Source organism: Cyprinodon variegatus, unplaced genomic scaffold (assembly GCF_000732505.1).
Source record: "Cyprinodon variegatus isolate N-32 unplaced genomic scaffold, C_variegatus-1.0 Scaffold38, whole genome shotgun sequence".
NCBI lineage: Eukaryota > Metazoa > Chordata > Actinopteri > Cyprinodontiformes > Cyprinodontidae > Cyprinodon > Cyprinodon variegatus.
In genome coordinates, this window is record NW_015150491.1 from 165,051 (window position 1) to 186,456 (window position 21,406).

The window sequence follows — 21,406 nt, forward strand, 5'->3', positions numbered from 1 at the left end:
TTCTGTATCTTTTGAAAAGTATAACTAAAAACACTAACACTATTTAGCTCTACATTACACTTTTGTCCAATTATATTTATTCTACTGTTAATATTTTTAGTAATTATAATTAAAAATTACACTTGATAATTAACTTATTGGACAAAATCAAACCACAATAAAAATATGTTTTAGATTATTTTGATTTATGGCTACCTGCCTGTAATTACTAATATTTAACAATTTTTAACTCTAAATGGGAATATTTAGTGGTAAATTGCATAAATATGGAAACTGGATTTGAAGTGCAAGTTTTAGCTAGAGGTGTAGGTCACAATATGAGGCAACGTTTGCTGCTTGGCAGAGATATACACTCTTTGAGTGCTTTTTTAGTCTTAAAATTGCATTTGGTTATTAGTATTCATCAATCCAACTGCAAGAAATGTCTCTATATAACCAAGCTATTCAATACAAGGCCTTTATGCAACAGATCACACACGCTGATATAAAATAACCACACAGAACTCCAATTTACGCTTTACATTTATTATAAAAATAAGCTATTGTTACAAGCAATTACTCTGCTCAATAATTTTTTCTGAAACTTGAAACCAAACTACCAAAGAAAAGCAAAAAAAAAAAAAAAACCCACACAAAATAAAGTGGGAAATCCTCCTAAAAGGATTAATCTGCATAGTAGCAGTAATTTGTTATGTAATTAAATAAAACTTATTATTTTAAGCATTGAGTAATTATCATTAAACCAGCATGTAAAAAGTTAACAGTATTGAAGTGAATTTGGGGCTCAGGCAATGGTGGAAATCACTAGCTATCACAGAGAGGAGGGAGAGGGATAAGATAATTGACTAATGAAGTTAATAGCAGCATGCTGGGAATGGGAGGAAAAGAAAGGGAGCAAAAGAAAAGGAGAGAAGGAAGAAACATAAAATGACCCAATCTAGGCTGGCTATTGAAGCAGCCTCTCACAAAGTAGATGTCAGCTACAGTAATGGTTCGATTTTATCAATAAAACTCATGCTGGGAGAAGTGGTTAGTTTGTTTATGATTTTTATGGCACAGCACATTATAAGCTATATAAGGTCATTGAAGATTTTGAAGTGAAGTATGAAGATAAAATTCAAATTATTTTGCTCTCCAAAGCGTGTGTAAATGAGGTTAATGTTTATTCAATTCATTACAGTTTTCTTTTTTTTTCTTTTTTTGCAGGTGTTATAATGACAATGAATTTAATTTTGATTTTTTTTTCCAAAGTAATTTTACACCTTTAATGTGACATATCTAGTGCTATTAAATTGAAGCTCATGCATACTATTGTAAGAAGAAATATAAAAGAAACATACAAAAGCTAAGTTAAGCTGCTGGTTGCATAAGTTAGAAAAGTATTTATTTATTTTTTGTTTGTCTTCTTGTTTTATTGTACAAAAAAAGAAAAACACACTGAAATTCAAAAATTAATTTTCTCTGACTGAAAAAAAAAACGAAGAAAAGGAAAATCCTGTACAAACAGTGGAACAACGAGAAACCCCAGAAAGACCAGATGATCATCTCCTCGGTCCTCCTCGGCCTCGTCCTCTTCCTCTCCCAAGTCCAGGTCCTCTGCCTAGTCCCCGCACTGCCACTGCTTCTCTCTTCTTAGATTTTATCTTAGGCTCGATATCCACCAGCAAGGTGTCCAGAGGAAGGCTGTCTGGCAGGATGAAGTAGCGGATGTTGTTGCCTCTGATGCTCAGCGACTCCAGCTGAGTGGGCTCTCTGTTCTTCAGAGTCATCTTCACCGCCTTCAGGTGGGTATTCATGCTCAAATCAACACCTGTGATGGTGCCATGAACCTGGGTTCCATTCTTCAGTTCAATGGTCAGAAAAATATTTTAATGATGCACCTTTTAGTTATAGTAAGTCTAATGATTATGATAACATCAATAGGATTTTCTTTCACATTTTCTTTTTAGATTTGCATTTGTAAGGTCAGATAATTATTCTGAATATAGCCCCATTTACACTACCCTTTTAAACCCGTGCCAAGATCAGTCCGAGCACGGTAACTGAGATAACCGTTGAGTGTAGATGGCATGCACAACTTAACCAGACTGCACTACACACAACGGAATGGCGCTAACATGGTACTAGTTCATCAGTAGGACTGGAAGGGGTTCAGTTCTGGCTGAGTTCTCAGATAACAAGAGCGCATGAGCAGACCATGTTACCTCCTTACAGCCAGCCTCCGTAATCTTGAACTTTCAGACATTCATAAAAATACAAGCTTCCCTACCTTATCACACAATTTACTTTGATTATTCTGCTTAGCAGTGTGATGAGCCTCAACTCCTGTGATTGTTTTCTGTGTCTATAAGCCCCGATTAGACTATCGTTAGTCGTATCCACTTCCCAAAACTCCCCAAAAGCCGACTCTCGCGCCGCCATGTTGATTTGCTTGTTTCCTTTTAGAGTGCGGCAGTACTGTAGATTGTCACTAGGAGGCAAGGAACCGTGCTAGCGTGGTGTGTTAACGGTCGCAAGGAACCGAGCTTGGAACGGTTAACTGATTCAAGCTTGGCACGGATCGGTTTTCAGAGGGTATTGTAAATGGGGCTTATCAAGTCCTGGCTCTTTCTTCTTTCCAAAGGAATCTACTATTTGGCTGAGGCCAGACAAAATCTTCCACTCTAGACTCCCTCCTTGCTTTATGGACTAATTTACAGTTAGTTCAAACAGGGGAAATCCACAAATTTCCCCCAAAAAGATCAAAGGATAAAAGGATGAATGTCTTGGCATTTTGAAGCTATTAAAGTTTATTTTATTGGAATAAAATTGCCTCGTCTAACTCCTGAAATAAAAATCCTTAAAGCGTCTCCTCTGTTTAACTTGACAAAGTGCAGTTAGGTGAGTGGCTGGTCAGTCTAGGTGAGTTCCATTCTCCTATGCCCTGCCAGACTTGTTGATGGTATTGCCAGATAAAGAAGCATGATTTGTCCCTTCAGAGGAAATGTCTCCACTCCTCCAAAGCATAGTGGTTTTTCACTACATCACCCAATTTTACTGCTTGTGATATAAGACTTGGAGATGGTTGACCATCTAAGCCCATTCTTAAAATGTTCTTAAGCCTCCGTAATGTTTGAAGGTCTGTAGCTTTTGGACTTGCACATGCGTCTCAGTGTTTGTTGACCTAATTCTGCGATTTAATGTTGCATACCAGTTTTTGGTGGGGTTGCTTTCATTTGCTATCATATCACCGGCAATATTTAGTAGCAATAATATTGCACAACTGATTAAATAGTTTACATCCTATCCCAATACAGTGCTGGGATTTATTGAGCAGAGAGGGGTCTATAGAAGAATTCTGCATGCCTTAGTGTTGGGTGTATTCACTGTTAGACATTGAGCTATTTGAAACCACTTAATTCAATGATAACAAAGGCTGAACCTGTACATACATGGACAAAATGATTGGTACCCCTTTTTCACAGAAATAGCTTGAAATGGACAAAAATAATATAAAATAACAATTCTATGAAAATGCAAAAAACTAAATGAAACAACTTATGGAACAGGCCTGGATAGAAATGCATATAATTTTTCATTATGAATACTTTTGTGAAATTTGTGTTTCTGTGACCATTGTGAGTTTTTCTTTTATCAAATGAGGGATACCAACAATTTTGTCCTTTTATGTACCTACTGTTTATACCATTGTGGTTATTTAATTAGAACAGTAGTAGAACGCATTGCTTAGGTACATATTTTGGATCTTTAATGACCTTAACCTATAGGCCCTTGAAACATTCCTCTGAGATCTTTTGACAACATGGCCTTACCCAGTTCCTGCAGGTTTGTTAATTTGACTTCCATTGTGCAGATACATCTAAAAATCTAAATCTACATCTAAATCTAAGAAGTGTTCTACTATTAAGATCTGCTGATTGTAATGACCAGCATCTAAACTTATTGTTACATTCAATAAACCAGTTTGGGATTATGTAAAGCAGTATTATGGAGTTTTTTCTAATGAAACTGTAAAATGTGGCCAAAACATAGAACTGCAGCAGTCTTCTGCTCATTCCCATAGCTCGCACTTGTACTTGACAAGGTTTTTATTTTTATTTTTTTTTACTTTTTCACTTTACCTGGAGTAAGCTGTCATAGGTCCTCATTGAACACTTTGTTTAAGCAAGAAATTTCCTCAAAGCATCTTCAGCAGGGCTACTGATTTTCACCTGTGTTGTAGAAAACAGCCATTCCCATTTAATCTGGTCAGAAATTAGTATGCTTTAGAATAGAACCAACTATTTTACTTTAAATATGTTCTTTTACATACTGTAAAATGTAAGCTAAACATAAGAAGTAGGTATTTATCCTTTGCTGAAGTCTATAGCCCATAGTGATGTTAGTAAGACTTGTACTTGGGATGTGGCAGGAAATTACAATCATGATTTAAACCCTTTACATAAATCCCGTTATTTTTGCCACAATGGCGAAAATGACTTTCTGCATTTGACCCCTTCCCTTGGGGAGCAGTGGGCTGCCATTGTGTGACAGCCAACTGCCGCACAAACTGCCATTGAGGGTTTTGCTCAGGAACCCAAAGTGCAGACTGTGGGGATTGAACTGGGTACTTTCAACATTCTCAGAGCACAAGCACACTGCTCTAACCACTAGGCCAGCACCCCCCTTTCACATTTAAAAAAAGTAACAAAAGGTCAAAGTGCCATACTATTAAAATTTTTTTTGACCTGCAAACATCCTCAATCCATCCACTTATCCATCAGAGTCATGGTGGGGCTGGCGTCTAATTCCAATAGCCGCCTGTGGGTGAAAGGCGGGGAACACTACGAACACTTTGCCAGTCTGTCTGGGTGCAACACATAGTCATACAGACAAATATAACCATGCACACACACACTCACACCTAAGGACAATTAGAGACGCTAACTAACCTAACAGTCATGTTCTTAGACTGAGGAGGAAGCTGGAGTTCTGTAAAGGTGATGTTACTGCTAATGCTTATACATACTGTACTCAGCAAGAAAAGGTAAACTTCTTGCCACAAGGATAAGGATATCACAAGTTGCAAGGACAACCTCCCTCAGGGTTGTCCTTGCAGCCTTGGAAAATTTTCTATTTTTTCCCCTCCTTGAGTAAAAGACTGAATTTCTTTGCCAAGTATTTACCACCCTTTATTTTAGAGCTTTTATTTATTTTAGAGCTTTTTTTATTTTGGTTTATCAGCCCACTTGTTTTGTCTTTCCCTCAATGAATGATACCTTTTGCATCTTTTCCCCCGTGGTGTCTTCTTTGTGACATTGCTTTAATGATAAGGGGAAAAGGCCAGAAATAAAAAAAAGAGCAGAACAATAAATCACTCACTTGAAGTTTGTAAAATGGGCTTTTATTGTTTAATTTGACCTCCACTGAAGTACTACAAGTTCAGATTTTGTACAGAAAAAATCCCAATCAGAAGAATGTAATGAGAGTTTATGTTAAACATACCTATAAATACTGTTGAGTTGTTCAAAGTCTTCAAATATAAAAGCTGGACAGGTTGTAACATGAAATGCAGACTTAGTTTTCAGTATTCTTGAGACATTTAATCTTGGAAATGAAATGGAAGGTTTATCTCCAGTTTACCATTTCTTATTGCCATTTGAGCTTGTACCTCCTCTGAAGTTTGCTGCAGAAAATCAGAAACCCCGTCATTGAACTGAACTATTAGTTCAATGATCCTGTCTAAAATGAATTGACATAATGTACTGATTTCATCCAAGTTAAAGGGAGGGATCTGATCAACTGTTTTCTTAACAGATGTTACAACCTCCCGATAGAGTTCATTGAAGTTGATGAACACTACATCTAAATAGTCAGACTTAATAGAGTCAACAAACTCCTTTGTTTTCTTCACCACAGCTTCCAGAGTATCATCTAGCTTTCCAAGGATTGTGTCAAGGGTCTCTATATTTTTCACAAGGTCTATCGCTTCATGAAAGATATTTTTCACACTTGCTTTAACCTGATCAATTATCTGCCTTCCACTAATCACCTCACCACTTCGCAACTGCACTTGAGCATTGATGATGTTCTCAAGAAAATATTCATAGTAGACCTCCATGCACTCATATATAAACTGCATAGTTACATCCAACATATTAGCAATGCTATTGGTCAGCTTCTTTAAGAGGTCTGGAAGAGTGATCAGCTCATTAGATCCAGGCATTTTGAAGTGGATCTCTCTCAAGACCTTGATGACAGCTTTAAGAAATTTTTCAACATTTTTTTGGTATCTGACTATGGTGTTTCTAAAGAAAATGGATAACTGACTCAGTTGAACATCATAATTGACTGCAACATCATATGCTTCATTGACATGGTTAATGACAGAGTGCTGCAGCACCTCCATGCTGCTTGTGATTTGGTACTTTTCAGCAAAAGCCTTAACAGAAGACATAATTGAGGGGACTTTTGTCTTGAGCTCAGCTATCATATCCTCTGGTGCCTTCATGTTGTAGACAATCTGTATCTTGGTCTGAGAGAATCTGACCAGCAAGATGTCAACATCAGTCTCTGCAGCTCCCTGGACAGAGAATACAAATGTTAATTCAGTCATATTTAGATTTCTAATTGAAAGTTGCTTTGTATAATAAAGATTAAAGATACTTACAACATAACGTCCATAGAATCTAACAATCGTTTGGGATGGATCTCTAGAATTGAACTGAAGGCCAAGGTAGCCAGCAGATGGAGATGATATAGAGGCAGTAATAGCATCTCTTTGAGCTTCATATTGCAGGTTCAAGTCACTGAAGTTAGGACTGGTGATCACCACACTCAACTTATGTTGGGGGACACTGAGAGAGCAGACAAGCATTTGAAATGGGGAAAAAATCTCACTTATTAAGCAGTTGATTAATATTAATAAAATAGGCCATTTTGTTTAAATACTAATAGAAATAAATAAAAATGGAATAGAATGTTACCTTAAAGCTTGAACAATCACATGGTTAACATCCATGCCAAGGTCAGAGTGAGTCAGGACCAGATTGCTGACCATGTTCAGGAGGTCATTCTCAAAGTGGAAAGTGGTAGATCCTTGGAGAATAAATAGAAATATCGGCTTCTGAGCTTAGCAGTACTTCAAATATGAAATAGCATAAATATATTGTCAAATTTTTTATCAACTTACCTTCAACATTATATTCCAAAAGCACAATAGCAGAGTTGGCTGAGGACTTAAAGGTAACATTAAGGACAGGGGCACTGCCCTCCACTTCAGCTTGCATACTAGTGTTGTACAGTGGGCTGACAAACATGGCCTTTGTAGAAAACTTTTGCTTGGAAGGATTCCCTTCAGCAATGGCCTTTTCAAAGAAAGCAAAGTTGCCCAGACTGCTAGGCTGAGTTATATCAATTTCAACATCAGCCTGCAATGAAGATGGTGCCAAGTCAATACTTGTCTTTGCATTGTGTTTTCCAACAGTTTTGAAGCTGAACAGGTCTATTTCATTGTTGCTTAAATGAGTTAGCATTGCAAAAAGACGGTCTACTGAAGCTTCAGCAGCCAGCTGTTGGTTTACATCCATGCCAATGATTTTGGTGGCGCCATTACTGAGCTTGACATCAGCAATTATCTGGTAAGTAGAGCGGACAATGTTTGTGTTTAGGTACATATTAGCCTCGTTTTCCAGCACTCCTAAAACTAGATATTTTTCCAAATATGTGCTGTCCATTTTTGACTTGAAGGACGAGTCCACTGAAAGATGATCAACGTCTCCTTCCACTTTCCCACTGTGCTCTGCTTCAACTTGTCCAACTGTTTTTATCATAGGGATGTTGAAATCCCCTTTAAGCTTCAGAGTGGACAGGGCATTTGGTTTTAGATTGCTATTTGCAATCAGCTTTTGGCTTGCTTCCAGGTTGAGTACAGGTAGAACAATATTTAATGATGTAGATGCAGAGACAGTGCTCATGCTGTAGGTACTGTCATGAGCCCCTTTAATGTAACAGTTTTCAAGGGACATGGAATTGGCTACTTTGATTCCTCTCTTGATGGTAAGACTGGTTGAGCCTTTGAGTTTTGTGTTAAGACATTCAAACACTGAGGTGGTGGTAGCTCCCAGGCGGAGGACAAGATCATCTTCAGCAGAAAGCAAACTCTCTGCATTTATGTTTAGAATAGCAGACTTGAAAGACAACTCTGAGTTCAGTTTACCCATATAGGGGATCTGAATTAAACCCATAACATCAATGAGTGGGGCACTATCGCTTTTCAAGTAAAGGATCTTGGCATCTAAATTATAAGTCTGCTCAGTGGTAGACAAAATCTTTTTGAGCCCAGTCTTCTCAAACAAGTTCAAGTCATTAATAGGTTGAGAATGGAAGTCCACTAAGGGTAGATCAATCTCAGGAATGCTAATTGGGTATTCCAGGAAGGACAGATCAGCCTGACCATCCATTTCAACAAAGACACCAGCATGACTTTTGGCGTTATCTACAGTGAAGTTGGAGAATATTTTGTACTGATTTAGACGAGATAGGAAGGCAGAATTCACTTTTTGAGAGTCAGGTCTTAGATTGACCAAGTAATCACTTTGCAGCTCTATTTTGGCATTCAAATAATCAAAAACATTGACCTTGCCATTTGCCTTGTTTTGCATTTCAAAGAACAATTCAGCAAGGGCCACTTTGAAGTTGACTGCATTGGAAACCATGCCACTGTCTGTACCATGCAGTTCAGTGTCATGGTTTACTTTTATCTCGATCTTCATATCATAGAGGTTGGCAAGGCCAGATGCCACAAGGAGACTTTTCTTAATAAATGGTGTCTCTGCCTCATTCCGTACACTAAATTTAACGTAGCTGAAAGTGAGTGATTCTGCCATAATGACTTGTTTCATCTTTAGGATTTCAGACTCTGTGTCACCAGTAAATGATAAGCTGAACGTCTTGGGATTGAGAGATAGATCGAGCCTGCTCTTATAGTTACAATCATTGCTATTAATATGTCCTTTTCCTGTAGTATCAACTTCAAAATTCAAAGCTAGGCCCTTTTGCTGAACAACTGCCTTCTGAGTTACTGTAACAATACTGGAAATATCAAATGGCATGTCAATTTTGTGAGAGTAAGTTGTGTCGACAGTAGAAGTCATTCCCTCTGCTACCGCAATAAAGGCTGTGTTCATGAAGTCAAGTGAGTAAGGTGCAGTGACAACTTTAACTTTGGTCTTTGCTTGGGCTTGTGCTTGAGACAAAATACCATAAAGTGTGACGGATGCCTGGTGTTCAATTCCTAGGATAGCATGTTTGAACGTTAACATTTCAGAAAGGAGAACACGTTTCATTTTTGGGACTGCAATGCGAATGTTGGTGTCAAGCATGTAATTAAGAATTTCAACACTGGGACACGTGGCCTGAGAACTAAATGATCCAGTAAATAAAGGGGACATTTTGTTTTCAGTGGAGTTCACAAACTCTACAGATGTCTTGATGGTGTAGATTGGAGATTGGAATTTAATCTCACCATAAAGTTTACCAAAGCAAGGAAGCACGATCTCTTTTGGAATTTCTGGCAGCTTGATTTCTGGAATCTCTAGAGCTTTAAAAAACTTTTCTGTATCTATTTGCGGGATACTTGGGAATGCAACCTCAAAAGGAGGGATTTCTGGAAAGGTGATTTCAGGAAGAGATGGAAGGTAATTCAAAGTTAGTTCTCCGAAGAAAGCATCTGGATCAGGCATTTTTATTTTAGAGTTCACTATGAAATCTATAAGTTCAATAATCCTTTGCTTGATGTCATCAAAGGAAATATTGAAAGCTTCCACGGTGTACATACCCATGATGGTAAACTCTGGTATGGCAAGTTCTGTTGGAATTTGATTCTGTCTCAATATATTAAGCTCCAGTTTTGTAGAAGGGACAACAAGATCTGTTAGAGGAAATGTAAAGGAAGGTGTATTGATTTCAGCTTTCAAAAGTTGATTTTTAATACTTTTAATGATCTGCATTACCTTGATAATATATTTTTCATCAGGAGTCCCCTCCTTTATTTTTTCTAGAAAATCAAGTATTGAGTTTGTAATTATATTTATAGTGTAACTGTAGAAAAAGCTCATGACGTCCAAAGAATCTGAAAGTATTCTTTCAATGTTCAGATCTCTCACTTTCACTTTTATGTATTCGGTAAATGTCTTAAGGGAATCACAAACTAAATGTTCATAGATATCTGTAGCAGAATTAACAATTTTTGCAACTTTTATTTCTCTCAGACGCTCCAAATCGTCTCGAATAGAGGAAATTATTACATTGGCAAATTCAAGTGCTGCCTCAATTTTCTCCGAAACTTGGAAGGTCCTTAGTATCTCATTTGTGTGAGTTCTATACTCTTCAATAATTTGATTGGTTTTTTCCACAAGGTCATTGTAATTGAGGGACTTTAGCTTTTGCACCATAGTTTCAATATACATGTTTAAATGTTCAATGATATCTTTAACCTCAGTTGTCTTTAAATAGTCAATAGTGCCTTGGAAGATTGCCATAGATCTGTTTGGAACCTCAGACTCCTTGACAATGTCTACCACAACCTGGAGCGTTTCCTGTATTCTGATCTGTTTTATAAATTCTGCTGCTTTTTCCAATAGAGCCTTAGCCTTTTGGTCAACCTCAAGATCTACAACCAAATCCCTTATCTTAGCAAAAAATTTGTTAATTTTGGAAATAAGCTTAAAGTCATTAATCGTACCATTAATATCATCTATGATATTTCCAATTATTTCTGCCGGAATAAAATTCAAAAACAAATCAACAGAGTCCTTGACTCTTTCAGGTAAGATAAACCAGTCAAGTTTTGAGAAGTCAAGCTGATCAACCAAGTCTTTAACAGCAGTCATCATGTTCTGTACTTTAGTTTTGATGCCATATTGGACTTCAACATCATACAAGAATTCAATACTGCTACCCCTCAATTTTTCTAGGTCAATCTCTTGGATAATTTCTCTTATGGTTTCAATAAAATGAAGAACTGTAACTTTGAGTTCCTTCATACCTTCCAGAACATCTTCTATCTTCAGATTAAAGCTTTCATGGAGGTTGGCACCTATGAAGTCAATGGAGTTTTTGACATAAGAGGAGAGATCTTCTAGTAATATCTGAATAGAATCCTTTAGAGTTAATAAAACTGCATCAACATTCTCTGCATTGATAACATTTTGTTTGAAATCACTGAAAAATTCCTTCACCTGATTTATCCTGTGTTCTATTTTAAACTGAGCTATAAATTCACTTATTTCCTGAGGAAGAGCCCCGAATCTTGCCCTTATCTCCTTGTTATTGATGAAATTTTGCAAAGATTCTGCTACAACCACAACAATTTCCTTGATGGCCTCCAAGAATACAGGGAGATTTTCAATAAGAGGGACATAAATAATGTGACTTTGTGTGTGTTTGTCATACTTGAGAAAGCCAGAGATGGCAAACTCTTGGTTCTCTGTAGAAGCTGCATTAATTATGTTTGTAAGAATATTGCCATAAACCTCTATTCCAACCCTCTCTTGAGTATTGTAAATATCTATGCCTTGATTGAATTCATGCTGATTCATTTTAGATATAGTTCTAAAACGCGTTGTTTGCTCCTGGGGTAACAGAACAGCGTCTATATTGTTATCATAAGAGGTTTCAAAGGAAAGGCCATTATCTAGCTTCTGGGTCATTGACGCTCTACATTGATGGCTGCTGGTCAAAGCCAGGGGTTGTGCTCTGAGAAGGAACTTGCTAAAAAGCTGGGCGCTGTGCTTTCCATAGATGGTAAGGTCTCCATCGCCACTAAAAACTGAATCAAGGTTGAAATCAAATGGAACAACATTGCAACGCATGGTGTGTTCAAAGCGAATAAGTTGGGAGTTAAAGTGGGCTTCATTTCTAAACATTGCAGCAAAGCCAGCAATTTCAAGCTCAGTATTGTGGCTTGTTTTAGTGCCAAAGAGCTTTCCGATGGTGTTGCACTTTGCATTCGCACTTAGATCTGCATAATTAATCTGATACGTGTGCTTTATTTCTTCTTCTCCATATTGGGCCTTCAGACTTCCAGTCAGGTCAATCTTGTAAAGCTCTGCCTGTAGCTGTGCATCATTATCAAAGGTTGCTTCCAGAATTTTAAGGTGGTTGTTAATTTTTCCAGAGGCAGTTTGATGCTTCAGGCCAAAGTTGATTACATGATTGTAAGATGCGTAGGCAGCTGCACTAGCTTCAGCCTGTGAGCTGAAGTCCAGGCTGGAGAGAGTGATGGTTAGAGTGTTAGCATTATCTATTTTGATATCATGAATGGCTGCTTTGTTGCTAATGGATAGAGTTCCTCTTTTAGTATCAATTCCAACATTGAATCGGTTTTCTAAAGACAGTGGGCTGTGGAGAGTATTTATTCCACTTGTGCTTAAACCATCTGAATCCATTCTCATTGTAGCTTCATGTGTAGCTTCATTGTCAAAAAGCTTGATGTTTGCATTGGATTTTACTGCCAGTCCATTAGAATCGAAGGTGGAGGTAAGTAGGGAGTAAACACGATTATCAGAGTGGTCTCCATTTGTCTCTATTCTTATGGTAGCTTTGCCAGCTCCAGCAAAAGCTTCAGTTTGATGTCGAATCTCCAGGCCGAGAGCATGAGCGCTTGCATCGCATTTAACTACCACCTCATTATCTATAAAAGAAAGTTCTGCAACATGTGTAAAGAGGTCTTTAAAGGCTTTGGTATTTAAATTAACTGAGAATTCACCATTGCCAAGGGATGCATCAATTTTGTTCTGGGCATCAAAAATTGTTGAGTCAAAGATAATCAAAGAATTAATCTTCCCTGCTGGCCTGAAGGGGATCACAGAAACTTTCTGGATGGAAGTGGTTGTTCCATAGATTGGACCAGCCTTTAATGATCCCTCAAAGTCATTCTTGATTACTATTTCTTGAGTGACAAGTTCAGTTGTACAGTTGTGCTCTAGTTTTGCATTAAAACCAAACTGACTTGATGCCTCTATTTTTCTTCTTGATGTCAAAGAAATTTTTTCTGTGATGATGCCTTCGTCTTCAGTACTGAAACTGGCTTCAAATAATTTGTGGGTGAGAGAGCTTCTTAAATGAGCCTTGATTGATTCAGTGATGGACACCATCCCTACACCTATATAGAAAGAAAGAGAATGAGAACCATTTGTGAGGAATACCGACCAATACATAGCTAAATTAAACTGTTTATCTATGCCTCTGCAAATTTGCTAAGCAAATGTTTGGTTGCCTCTTTACCCATAAATTAATAACAAAAAGCAGTGTTTTCTACACTGGATTATAGAGTGGACTTATAAAAATTCATCAGATAGAGGCAATTGAAAACCTTTAAAAGTAGTTTTCTGAGATACCATATACCAAAAAATGTTATTGTCATTTTCAATACTCACATATTGGTGACACAATTAAAAAATCATTAAAATAACTAAGATGTTTTGGCAGAAGCACCTTTTCACCATTTTCAGCATGACAGAGATAATAATCATCATTAAATACCTTCAACTGCCACAGACAGGATGTCAATCGGGGAAGTTCCTTTTGCATCAAACTTTGCAGAATAGCTGGGTGGTTCAACAACATCTTTTCCAGCCGCTAGTGTTGCCTCCACATCATAAAGGTTGCTGTTCATCAAAGTTGTAAGTTCAATTTTTCCAAAGTGAGGAACAGACACAGTGAAATTCTCTGGTATTACAAAATCTGGGATGGGTATTTCTCTGGAGACAATTTCCAATCCAAATTGGGGTAGCGACATGCTAGGAGTGGTCAGAACTGGTGGGAAGTTGAAGGCTGATGCTTTCTTTCCTCCAAAGGGCAGTGGGAAAACAATTATGCAGCGATCCTTATTAAAGTGGTAGACAGCTTTTGCATCCCTGTAACAAAAAATGCAGGTTACCTATGTGAATTTTGTTTTATTTCTTTATCTAAAAAAAACTACTGTTAAATGTAATTATCTTACATATTCAGGAAGAGTTTCTCCGGCAGGGCGATATCAGGTATATCAGGCAGCCTAAAGTTTTGCATGTAAGGGAGCATTTCAGCACCGTACTTTTCCATGTAGTTGTTTGCTGCCTAAAGAAAGCAGAGGCATGTTTTGCTTTTGTTTGTTTTTATTTTCCTGTTCAGATCTCTGAAAAAGGACCAAATAGGAAAAAATACCTCCACAAACTTCCTGAAGATATGTCGAACTTTCATGTCAGTCTGCGCTACTCGCATGTCAAGGATCTCATTGCCATACTTCTGAATAACGTCACCATTAGGCAGGGAGTTGGTTTTTGTGTTCACATCAGATTTGAACTCAAGCTCAATCTTACTGCCATCTAAAAAAAAAACAAAAAAAAAAACATAGTTACTACCAGCATTACTTCCTTAAAAAGACTACCATTTAAATTAATCAAATTCCAATAGAACATAGTTTAGCATGCTAGCAATTAAAATATTATAAAGAAGAAGGAAAACATATAAAAAAAAATAAAAGGAGATTACCATATATCATTTCAATTTTCTGCTTTGTTTTGGCATCCATGACCTTAATCTCACTCTCAACCTCCACTTCCAGTTCCTCATCACGTTTCAGGCTAGCGGTGACAGTGGATTCAGCTCTGATTGAGGGCACCATAAGCTGGACTTGCAGCATGCCTGATTTCATGTCCTTCAGACTGAAACATGTTTAGCTGGTTAGATAAAAACATTATGGTCACATAACTGCTTTTTAATCTATTCATATCTAATGTCTTACTTGGCACGTCCAACCAGTGACAGCTGGGGGATGTTCTTGTTGATAAAGTCAATAGAGAAGGTATGCATTCCTTTGCCTTTGGTTTTGCCATCACCAACACCAAACCTTAGTCCTGCCTCCACATCAAAGTCGGGGATCTGAACATCAGCCGTGATGACATTCATTCCCCTGTTATATTTTGTCACCAGTTGGGCTTCGGTTGGGTCTGCCCCTGTTGGTAATCATGCAATGACCAACTTTGAATTTCTCAAGATTTATACATTTTTGTTTCAATGGTATTGACTCCTACCTTCAACTTTGAAGATGAACCTTAGGACATCAACCTTATTTCTGGGCTCGTCTCCTTCCATGAGGTCCTCATATGCAACAGTGGCAGTGTACTCTGTAACTTCTCCAGTGGGATGGAGCTCAAAAGCAAATCTGTTGTTCAGTAAACATAACCTGTGAACTAATCTTGTTCTCTTCTTAATGGCATTACTTACTTGCAGTTAAGAATGTTGAACTGACCTGCTGTCACCATTCAAAGGGAAATAAGGGGCAGTCTCATGAGAGAATGCATCGATGTACTGAAGAGCAGAGCAGTATTTCAATCCAGCAAAAGCAGGTGTGCACTTCATTACATCAACTTTGTCTTTCACCACAGGAGGAATCATCCGTACGACTGATCCAGTTACAGCCACAAGGGAGTTTCTAAATTGCAAATATAGCAAAATCTTTTTTTTTTTTTTATTTGGAACATAATGTCTGAAAGCTGTAAACATTTTTGATCGTCGTTGAGGCTTACGTTATTCTTATTAGCTTGGTGGGTTTCGTTGGAGCTGGAATAGTGAGCTTTACACGAGCTTGTCCCATTGTCAACCTGGCTCTGATCCCACTCTCATGGAAAATGTTAGTATGCATCTCTAGACCAGAACTGAGATATTCAGGGATGTGTGATCCAAACTGGGTGACGAACTCAATGCCACCAACTGGCATAAAATTAGCTGTGCTCTGTGGGTAAACATAGCAAAGAGGTTGAAGCAGCAACGTTTGGGTTAATCTTGTGGAAATACTAAGTATTCTTTAACCACAGTTACAGATAATCACCATGTCGCGGGCAATCTGAAGTCCACCTTTAAAACCGGGAGTAAAAGTACCAGAAAGAGCAATCCTTAGAGGAACTCCAGTGGCAGTTGGAAGGAAGAATTCATTGTCCATGAAGATATAGTGACCAGAGATTTTGGTGTCAGTGTTAGTCATTAGAGACCTCAGTATCTGCGGTATCTGTAGAAAATCAATACATTCGTAATTCTGTTTTTTTTTTTTTACTTATATTTAGATAATCTCCTTTTATAAACTCACCTCATGTGGAAACATCTTGAGCATCTTGTCCACCATCTTGTCTGCAGAATACTTAACTGCATAAAAGTCATTAATCTTTAGGTATCCTAGTTCATTTCCCAAGAGTTTTAGATAAACAGTCGCTTCTGGAGACTTTGCATTATCGAGTTTTTCCACCAGCTTCTCAGTGTTTCGCAAGATTTCCTTCATCAGAACGTCAAATTGTCTAAAAGACTGAATGCAAATGTTTACAATTTTTTATAGCTGTTTGAACACAAACACAAATATCCAAAGCATCTATTAACATTTTAGATATTCTGGATATAAAGTTACTCTACCTCCCTCTTCATCCTGTTCCTCTTCATTCCAGGTATGATTTTCCCTACAATCTCATTGATTCTTTCTGGCATGATTTCGGAGACAAAGTAGATTGTCTTCAGCGCAGTGTCAGGAAAAAAGCCACTGTCTCCAAACAGGGCCTCAACTGTTGGTTCAAAATCTTCACCCATTATACCAATCTACAAAGATTATGATTTAAAAAAAATGAAACAGTGTCTCAGTATAGCAAAGTTTATATGGTAAGAAGGGTATTCAGCATTTTAACACCTTTACCTCAATCATGTCAATCTCGAAGCCAATTGCTTTTAGTGTCATTTCAAGCATAACCTCTTTGGGCAAGTAGCTGACACCCTCAAAAATGACGTTGCTCTGCACAGATCCAATCTTATAGTTCTGAGAAAACTTTAACGGGTCCCATGTGGGTCCGATTTCATTACCTTGCAGGGCATCCTGAATTTTCTGTCTCAATCTGAGAAAAGGAAAATACTCAATTATAAGGAGAAATGAAAAAATGTGCCCGCATTTCATTCAGTCATATTACTCCTTCTTACGCTTCAGTTTCTGGCTCAGTCGAGGACAGAATGTTGGTGATGTGTGAGATTACAAAGCTCTTGAATTGCTGGTTCACCTCACTGGACAAAGCACTGGTCATCTCTGTGAGCTCACTCAGCTGTGGGTCCTTCATGATGATCAGATATGCAGCAATGCGCTCCTGCACAGGGTTGCTGTTGTCCAAAAGTACCTGCATAAACACGCTTCTTATCTGCAACAAAAATCAACAGGAACAGTGTTAATAAAGACATAGTAACAATTGAAATAACAACTTTGGATAGTGTTATTTAGTTCACCTCATCATGGACTGGAATCTTCCTGAACACTTGAATAGCAGTCTGCTGCACTTCTGGAGAAGCTGCTGGCTGCTTCACACATTGGATCACAGCATTTCGCAGTGCAGGACTAACTGGGATCACAACTGTGGCCATATTTCCAATAACCTAAAACAAATTAAGAAAAATTGCCACTGATTGTTATTTTACTTGGATTGTCCAAAAAGAGATGAAATTGCACACCTTTAAAAAGAAACAACTAAGACTGATTTCCCAAAAAATCCACAGACCACAGCTGAGAAATTTAGGAAATGGGCTTTTTTTTTCTTAGTAAATGTATGTCTAATGGGGATATAAAAATCAGTAACTACACTAGTAATCCAGATACAATCATAAAAAAAAAAAAAAAAAAATCAACAACAATAAGTCTATAAGAAAATTTGTGTGTGTTAAGGTTTAATGACACAGAATAGGTTTTGAATTCATGGAGAGCAGATGCAATAAGGCAATGAAAGCCTAGCTATCTAGCCTGGCCAGCCAGATGGCCCCACTTTGAAAGGAGGAAGTAGAGGCTGATTTCAAAGGCGGGACTAACAGAGTTTGCAGAAACAGCTTAGAACATTAGACAACTTTGGATGGAACTCAAGAGCTTCTCAATATTTTAAAGAAATTGAAATCTCTTTAAGGAATTAATAAATAGCTTTATGAAAACAAGGAAAAGTTATGAAGAATAGTCCTGATAAAAATCTTAAGTCAAATAAAATAATAAATAATAAAATAAATAATTTTTCAACAAACAAGCAAACCCTGAAACTTTCAAACAATTGAAATTCTATAGAAACAACAGGCTTATTCGAATTAATGAAAGAAGAGCCCAAAACTTCCAAAATCTAAAAATCTTTCTAGGAACAATGTGGTGAAAATCCTTCAGAAGCAGTAGACATGAGGGGTTTCCATATAAAGGAGACATCTACGGGTTGTCAGAAAAGGTTGTCGCAAAAACAGATATTCTACTGTTAACTACACGTAAATAAACATGTTAATATATTTTCCCCTTGTCCTTTCACTTGCTTCTAATAAGACAATTTTAGGACTTTTTTATATTAAATTCGTCTTAACTGTGGATTGACTAGAGTTATCAGGTGATACTTACTCGCAGTGTCATGAAAGTATTTTCCATTTCCTCAGTACAGTCGCCCAATTGAGAAGCCATGAACTCAGCAACAGAGTGAATCTCAGGAGTTATTCTTTTTTCCACTTTGTAAAATCTGCATGTAAGACAAAGTATTAAATATAAATAGGGGGACATTTTACATATGTTAGATGAATCCTATTTCTGATAAATTCTGTGCAAAATAAGACATTTTCTCCTACCTCTTCACAACATTGCTCAGAGCATACATGATGGTCCTACTAGGTTTGTGCTTGGCCATTGCAAGCATGTCAGTGATCAGGAGCTCAGAGGGGTTAGACATGAGTCCCAAAGCAAAAACAGCAGCATCAACCTCAAAGTCGGAGAGGTCAAAGGTCCTGAGAATTTGCATAATTGTACTGCTGCACTCAGGGGTTCCACACTGTGCCAGAACCTGGTAGGTGAGGAAGCGTGACAATGTGACAATCTCTGGAAGAGCAGCTCTCAGGGTTTCAGTCTTCATTCCACGAACTGTTGTGATGAGTTTGTAGAAAAGCTGTGCTCGCCTCTCTTCATCTGTATCTGGCAAATTGACCAGTTCCCTCATGAGATCCACAGCTTCATTCTTATCCTGAATGGGGCTCTTGTCTTCAACAACCTCAATGTTGAGGTCCTTGGGAATGTTATCTTGATAATAAAGAGTCAAAGAATTGCATTAAAGGTCCCATGTTATGCAAAATTCACTTTATAAACATTTTGTAGCAGTCACATGCATCTTAAAGCCTGTGTATGAAGTTCACAAATGAAAAAAGTCCTGTGACCTCAATTGGTCTGTTTGAAAAGTTTGCCCTTTATGATGTAATAAAGGGAAATAAGCTGCAGCCAATTGGTTAAGCTCTGGCCTTAATTTTATGTATTATTCCATGCTCCTAGGCTATCTTTATTAACTCTGACTGGTTGTCATGGTTGTGGGGGTGTTGCTGTTGGGAGGACAGGGGTGTTGAAAGCCAAAACAGCTCATCAAGCTGAATAAGGAGATTTTTGGTACATGATCTGCTTAATCTGAGAGGAATTTTCCTTCACAAATGACAAAAATATGCTTTGGGGTCTCATTGCTACTATTTTTTATTTTAAAATGTACTATAATAAATGACCTTTAATCTGTAAACTACAAAATTATTTCCTAAATAACACAAAAAAAACACTATATTTTACTCATACAAATTTACTCTTTTTTTCTTTTTTCCACTTATGACATCTTTGAGATCGTCAGACTAACATTGTAAAAATGCAGATATCTGATTTCAAATATTGCTTTAATTCATTATGTGATTAAAGCAATCTGATCCCACTTGGGTGTATTTAAAATTAAGTGTTTCACCTTTTCAGGAATTGAGGTTGGTGAATTCAACTACTAAGAATTCTTAATGTAGTACTTTGTTTCATCAGTTTATAATACTGCTCAAAGGAATAAAGGGAACACTCAAATAACACATCCTAGATCTGAATGAAAAAAAGTATTCTCACTCAATACTATTCAATGGTCTCCTGAGAGATCCCCTCCCAGTGAAATCCCTCAGCAGTCAGCCTCGTCCACATCTCCTGGAGACCTAGCAGACCTGGTCTAAAGTATCTGCCAACTCCTGGACAGTATCTGGTGCAAAGTGATTGGTGGATAGATCGAGACATGATGTTCCAGATGTGCTTGATTACGTCCAGGTCTGGGGAACAGGTGGGCTAGTTCATATCTTCAAGTCTTTGATCTTGCAGGCACTTCACATTCCAGCTACATAAGGTTTAGGATTGTCCTGCATTAGGAGGAACCCAGGGCCAACCAAACCAGGATATGTTCTCACAAGTGGTCTGAGGATTTCATCTTAGTACGTTATTGTAGTCAAGCTACCTCTGGTGAGCTCATGGAGGGTTGTGTCGTCCTCCAACGAAATGCTACCCCACACCATTACTGACCCACTACCACCTGGTCATGCTGAAAGATGTTGCAGGCAGCAGATCGCTCTCCACTGTGTCTCAGGGTGCCAGTAGCGAATCTGCCAATCCTGGTGTCCTGTGGCATATGTCAAGCATCCTACATGGTGATGGGCTGGGAACACAAGCCCCAATAATGACCATCGGGCCCTGTTACCATCCTGACGAAGTAATTTTCTAACAGTTTGTGCATACACATGCACATTTGTGGCTTGCTGGAGATCCTTTTGCAGGGCTCTGGCAGTGCTCCTCATGTTCCTCCTTACTCACAAGCAGTGTTAGCGGTACTGCTGCTGAGTGGTTGCCCTACTACGACCTCCTCCACATCTCTTGGTGTACTGGTCTGTCTCCTGGTTGCGCCTTTCAGCCTCTGGACACTACACTGACAGATGCAGCGAACCTTCTTGCCACTGCTCGCATTGATGTGCCATCCTGCATAAGCGGCACTACTTGAGCTGCTTGTGTTGGTTGTAGAGGTCATCTGCTGCTACCAAGAGTGTGAAAGCACCACCAACATTCAAAAGTGATCAAATCAGGCAGAAAGCATAGGTAATGAGAAAAGGTCTGTTGTCCCCACATGCAAAACCACTCTTTATTGAGTGTGTCTTGCTAATTACCGGTAATTTCCACCTATTGTCTATTCAATTTGCACAACAGCATGTGGAATTGATCATCAATCAATGTTGCTCCCTCCATGGACAGTTTGATTTCACAGAAATTTGATTTGATTGAAGTTATATTGTCTTGTCTACTTGTTCCCTTTATTTTTTTGAGCAGTGTATTTAAGTTATATAAGTTATATACTTATAGTTATATACTTCTTGGTACAATGCATGCAACTTAAATAAACATACTAACTTAATAAAAAAAGGATCTGATATAATTTCATATAAAAAATTATGTAATATTACCAGAGATGGCAAAAGTACTCACTTTCTGTACTTGAATAAAAGTACAGATACTTGTGTTAAAAAATACTCTGGTAAAAGTGGAAGTACTGATTAAACTTCTTTACTCAAGTAAAAGTAACAAAGTACA

The 21,406-nt window shown here is 37.9% G+C and overlaps 1 protein-coding gene and 1 pseudogene across 1 annotated transcript in view; both read right to left on the minus strand.

Moving 5' to 3' along the window:
• Positions 1 to 1,537: 1,537 nt before the first annotated feature.
• On the minus strand, positions 1,538 to 1,851 carry LOC107081660 (annotated as a pseudogene).
• Positions 1,852 to 5,381: 3,530 nt separating this feature from the next.
• LOC107081658 (apolipoprotein B-100-like) overlaps positions 5,382 to 21,406 on the minus strand; it is a 22,891-nt gene continuing 6,866 nt past the window's right edge. Inside the window, exons 10-29 of the mRNA XM_015369841.1 lie at positions 18,625 to 19,069; positions 18,404 to 18,518; positions 17,272 to 17,418; positions 16,975 to 17,186; positions 16,697 to 16,892; positions 16,423 to 16,602; positions 16,106 to 16,318; positions 15,851 to 16,027; positions 15,549 to 15,754; positions 15,272 to 15,454; positions 15,054 to 15,184; positions 14,765 to 14,975; positions 14,512 to 14,684; positions 14,185 to 14,345; positions 13,985 to 14,097; positions 13,525 to 13,898; positions 7,172 to 13,144; positions 6,966 to 7,077; positions 6,650 to 6,836; positions 5,382 to 6,562 (exon numbers count right to left, since the gene is read on the minus strand). Coding sequence (XP_015225327.1) covers positions 5,582 to 6,562; positions 6,650 to 6,836; positions 6,966 to 7,077; positions 7,172 to 13,144; positions 13,525 to 13,898; positions 13,985 to 14,097; positions 14,185 to 14,345; positions 14,512 to 14,684; positions 14,765 to 14,975; positions 15,054 to 15,184; positions 15,272 to 15,454; positions 15,549 to 15,754; positions 15,851 to 16,027; positions 16,106 to 16,318; positions 16,423 to 16,602; positions 16,697 to 16,892; positions 16,975 to 17,186; positions 17,272 to 17,418; positions 18,404 to 18,518; positions 18,625 to 19,069 — 10,490 coding nt within the window. The 3' untranslated portion in view covers positions 5,382 to 5,581. The remainder of the gene's footprint in view (positions 6,563 to 6,649; positions 6,837 to 6,965; positions 7,078 to 7,171; positions 13,145 to 13,524; positions 13,899 to 13,984; positions 14,098 to 14,184; positions 14,346 to 14,511; positions 14,685 to 14,764; positions 14,976 to 15,053; positions 15,185 to 15,271; positions 15,455 to 15,548; positions 15,755 to 15,850; positions 16,028 to 16,105; positions 16,319 to 16,422; positions 16,603 to 16,696; positions 16,893 to 16,974; positions 17,187 to 17,271; positions 17,419 to 18,403; positions 18,519 to 18,624; positions 19,070 to 21,406) is intronic.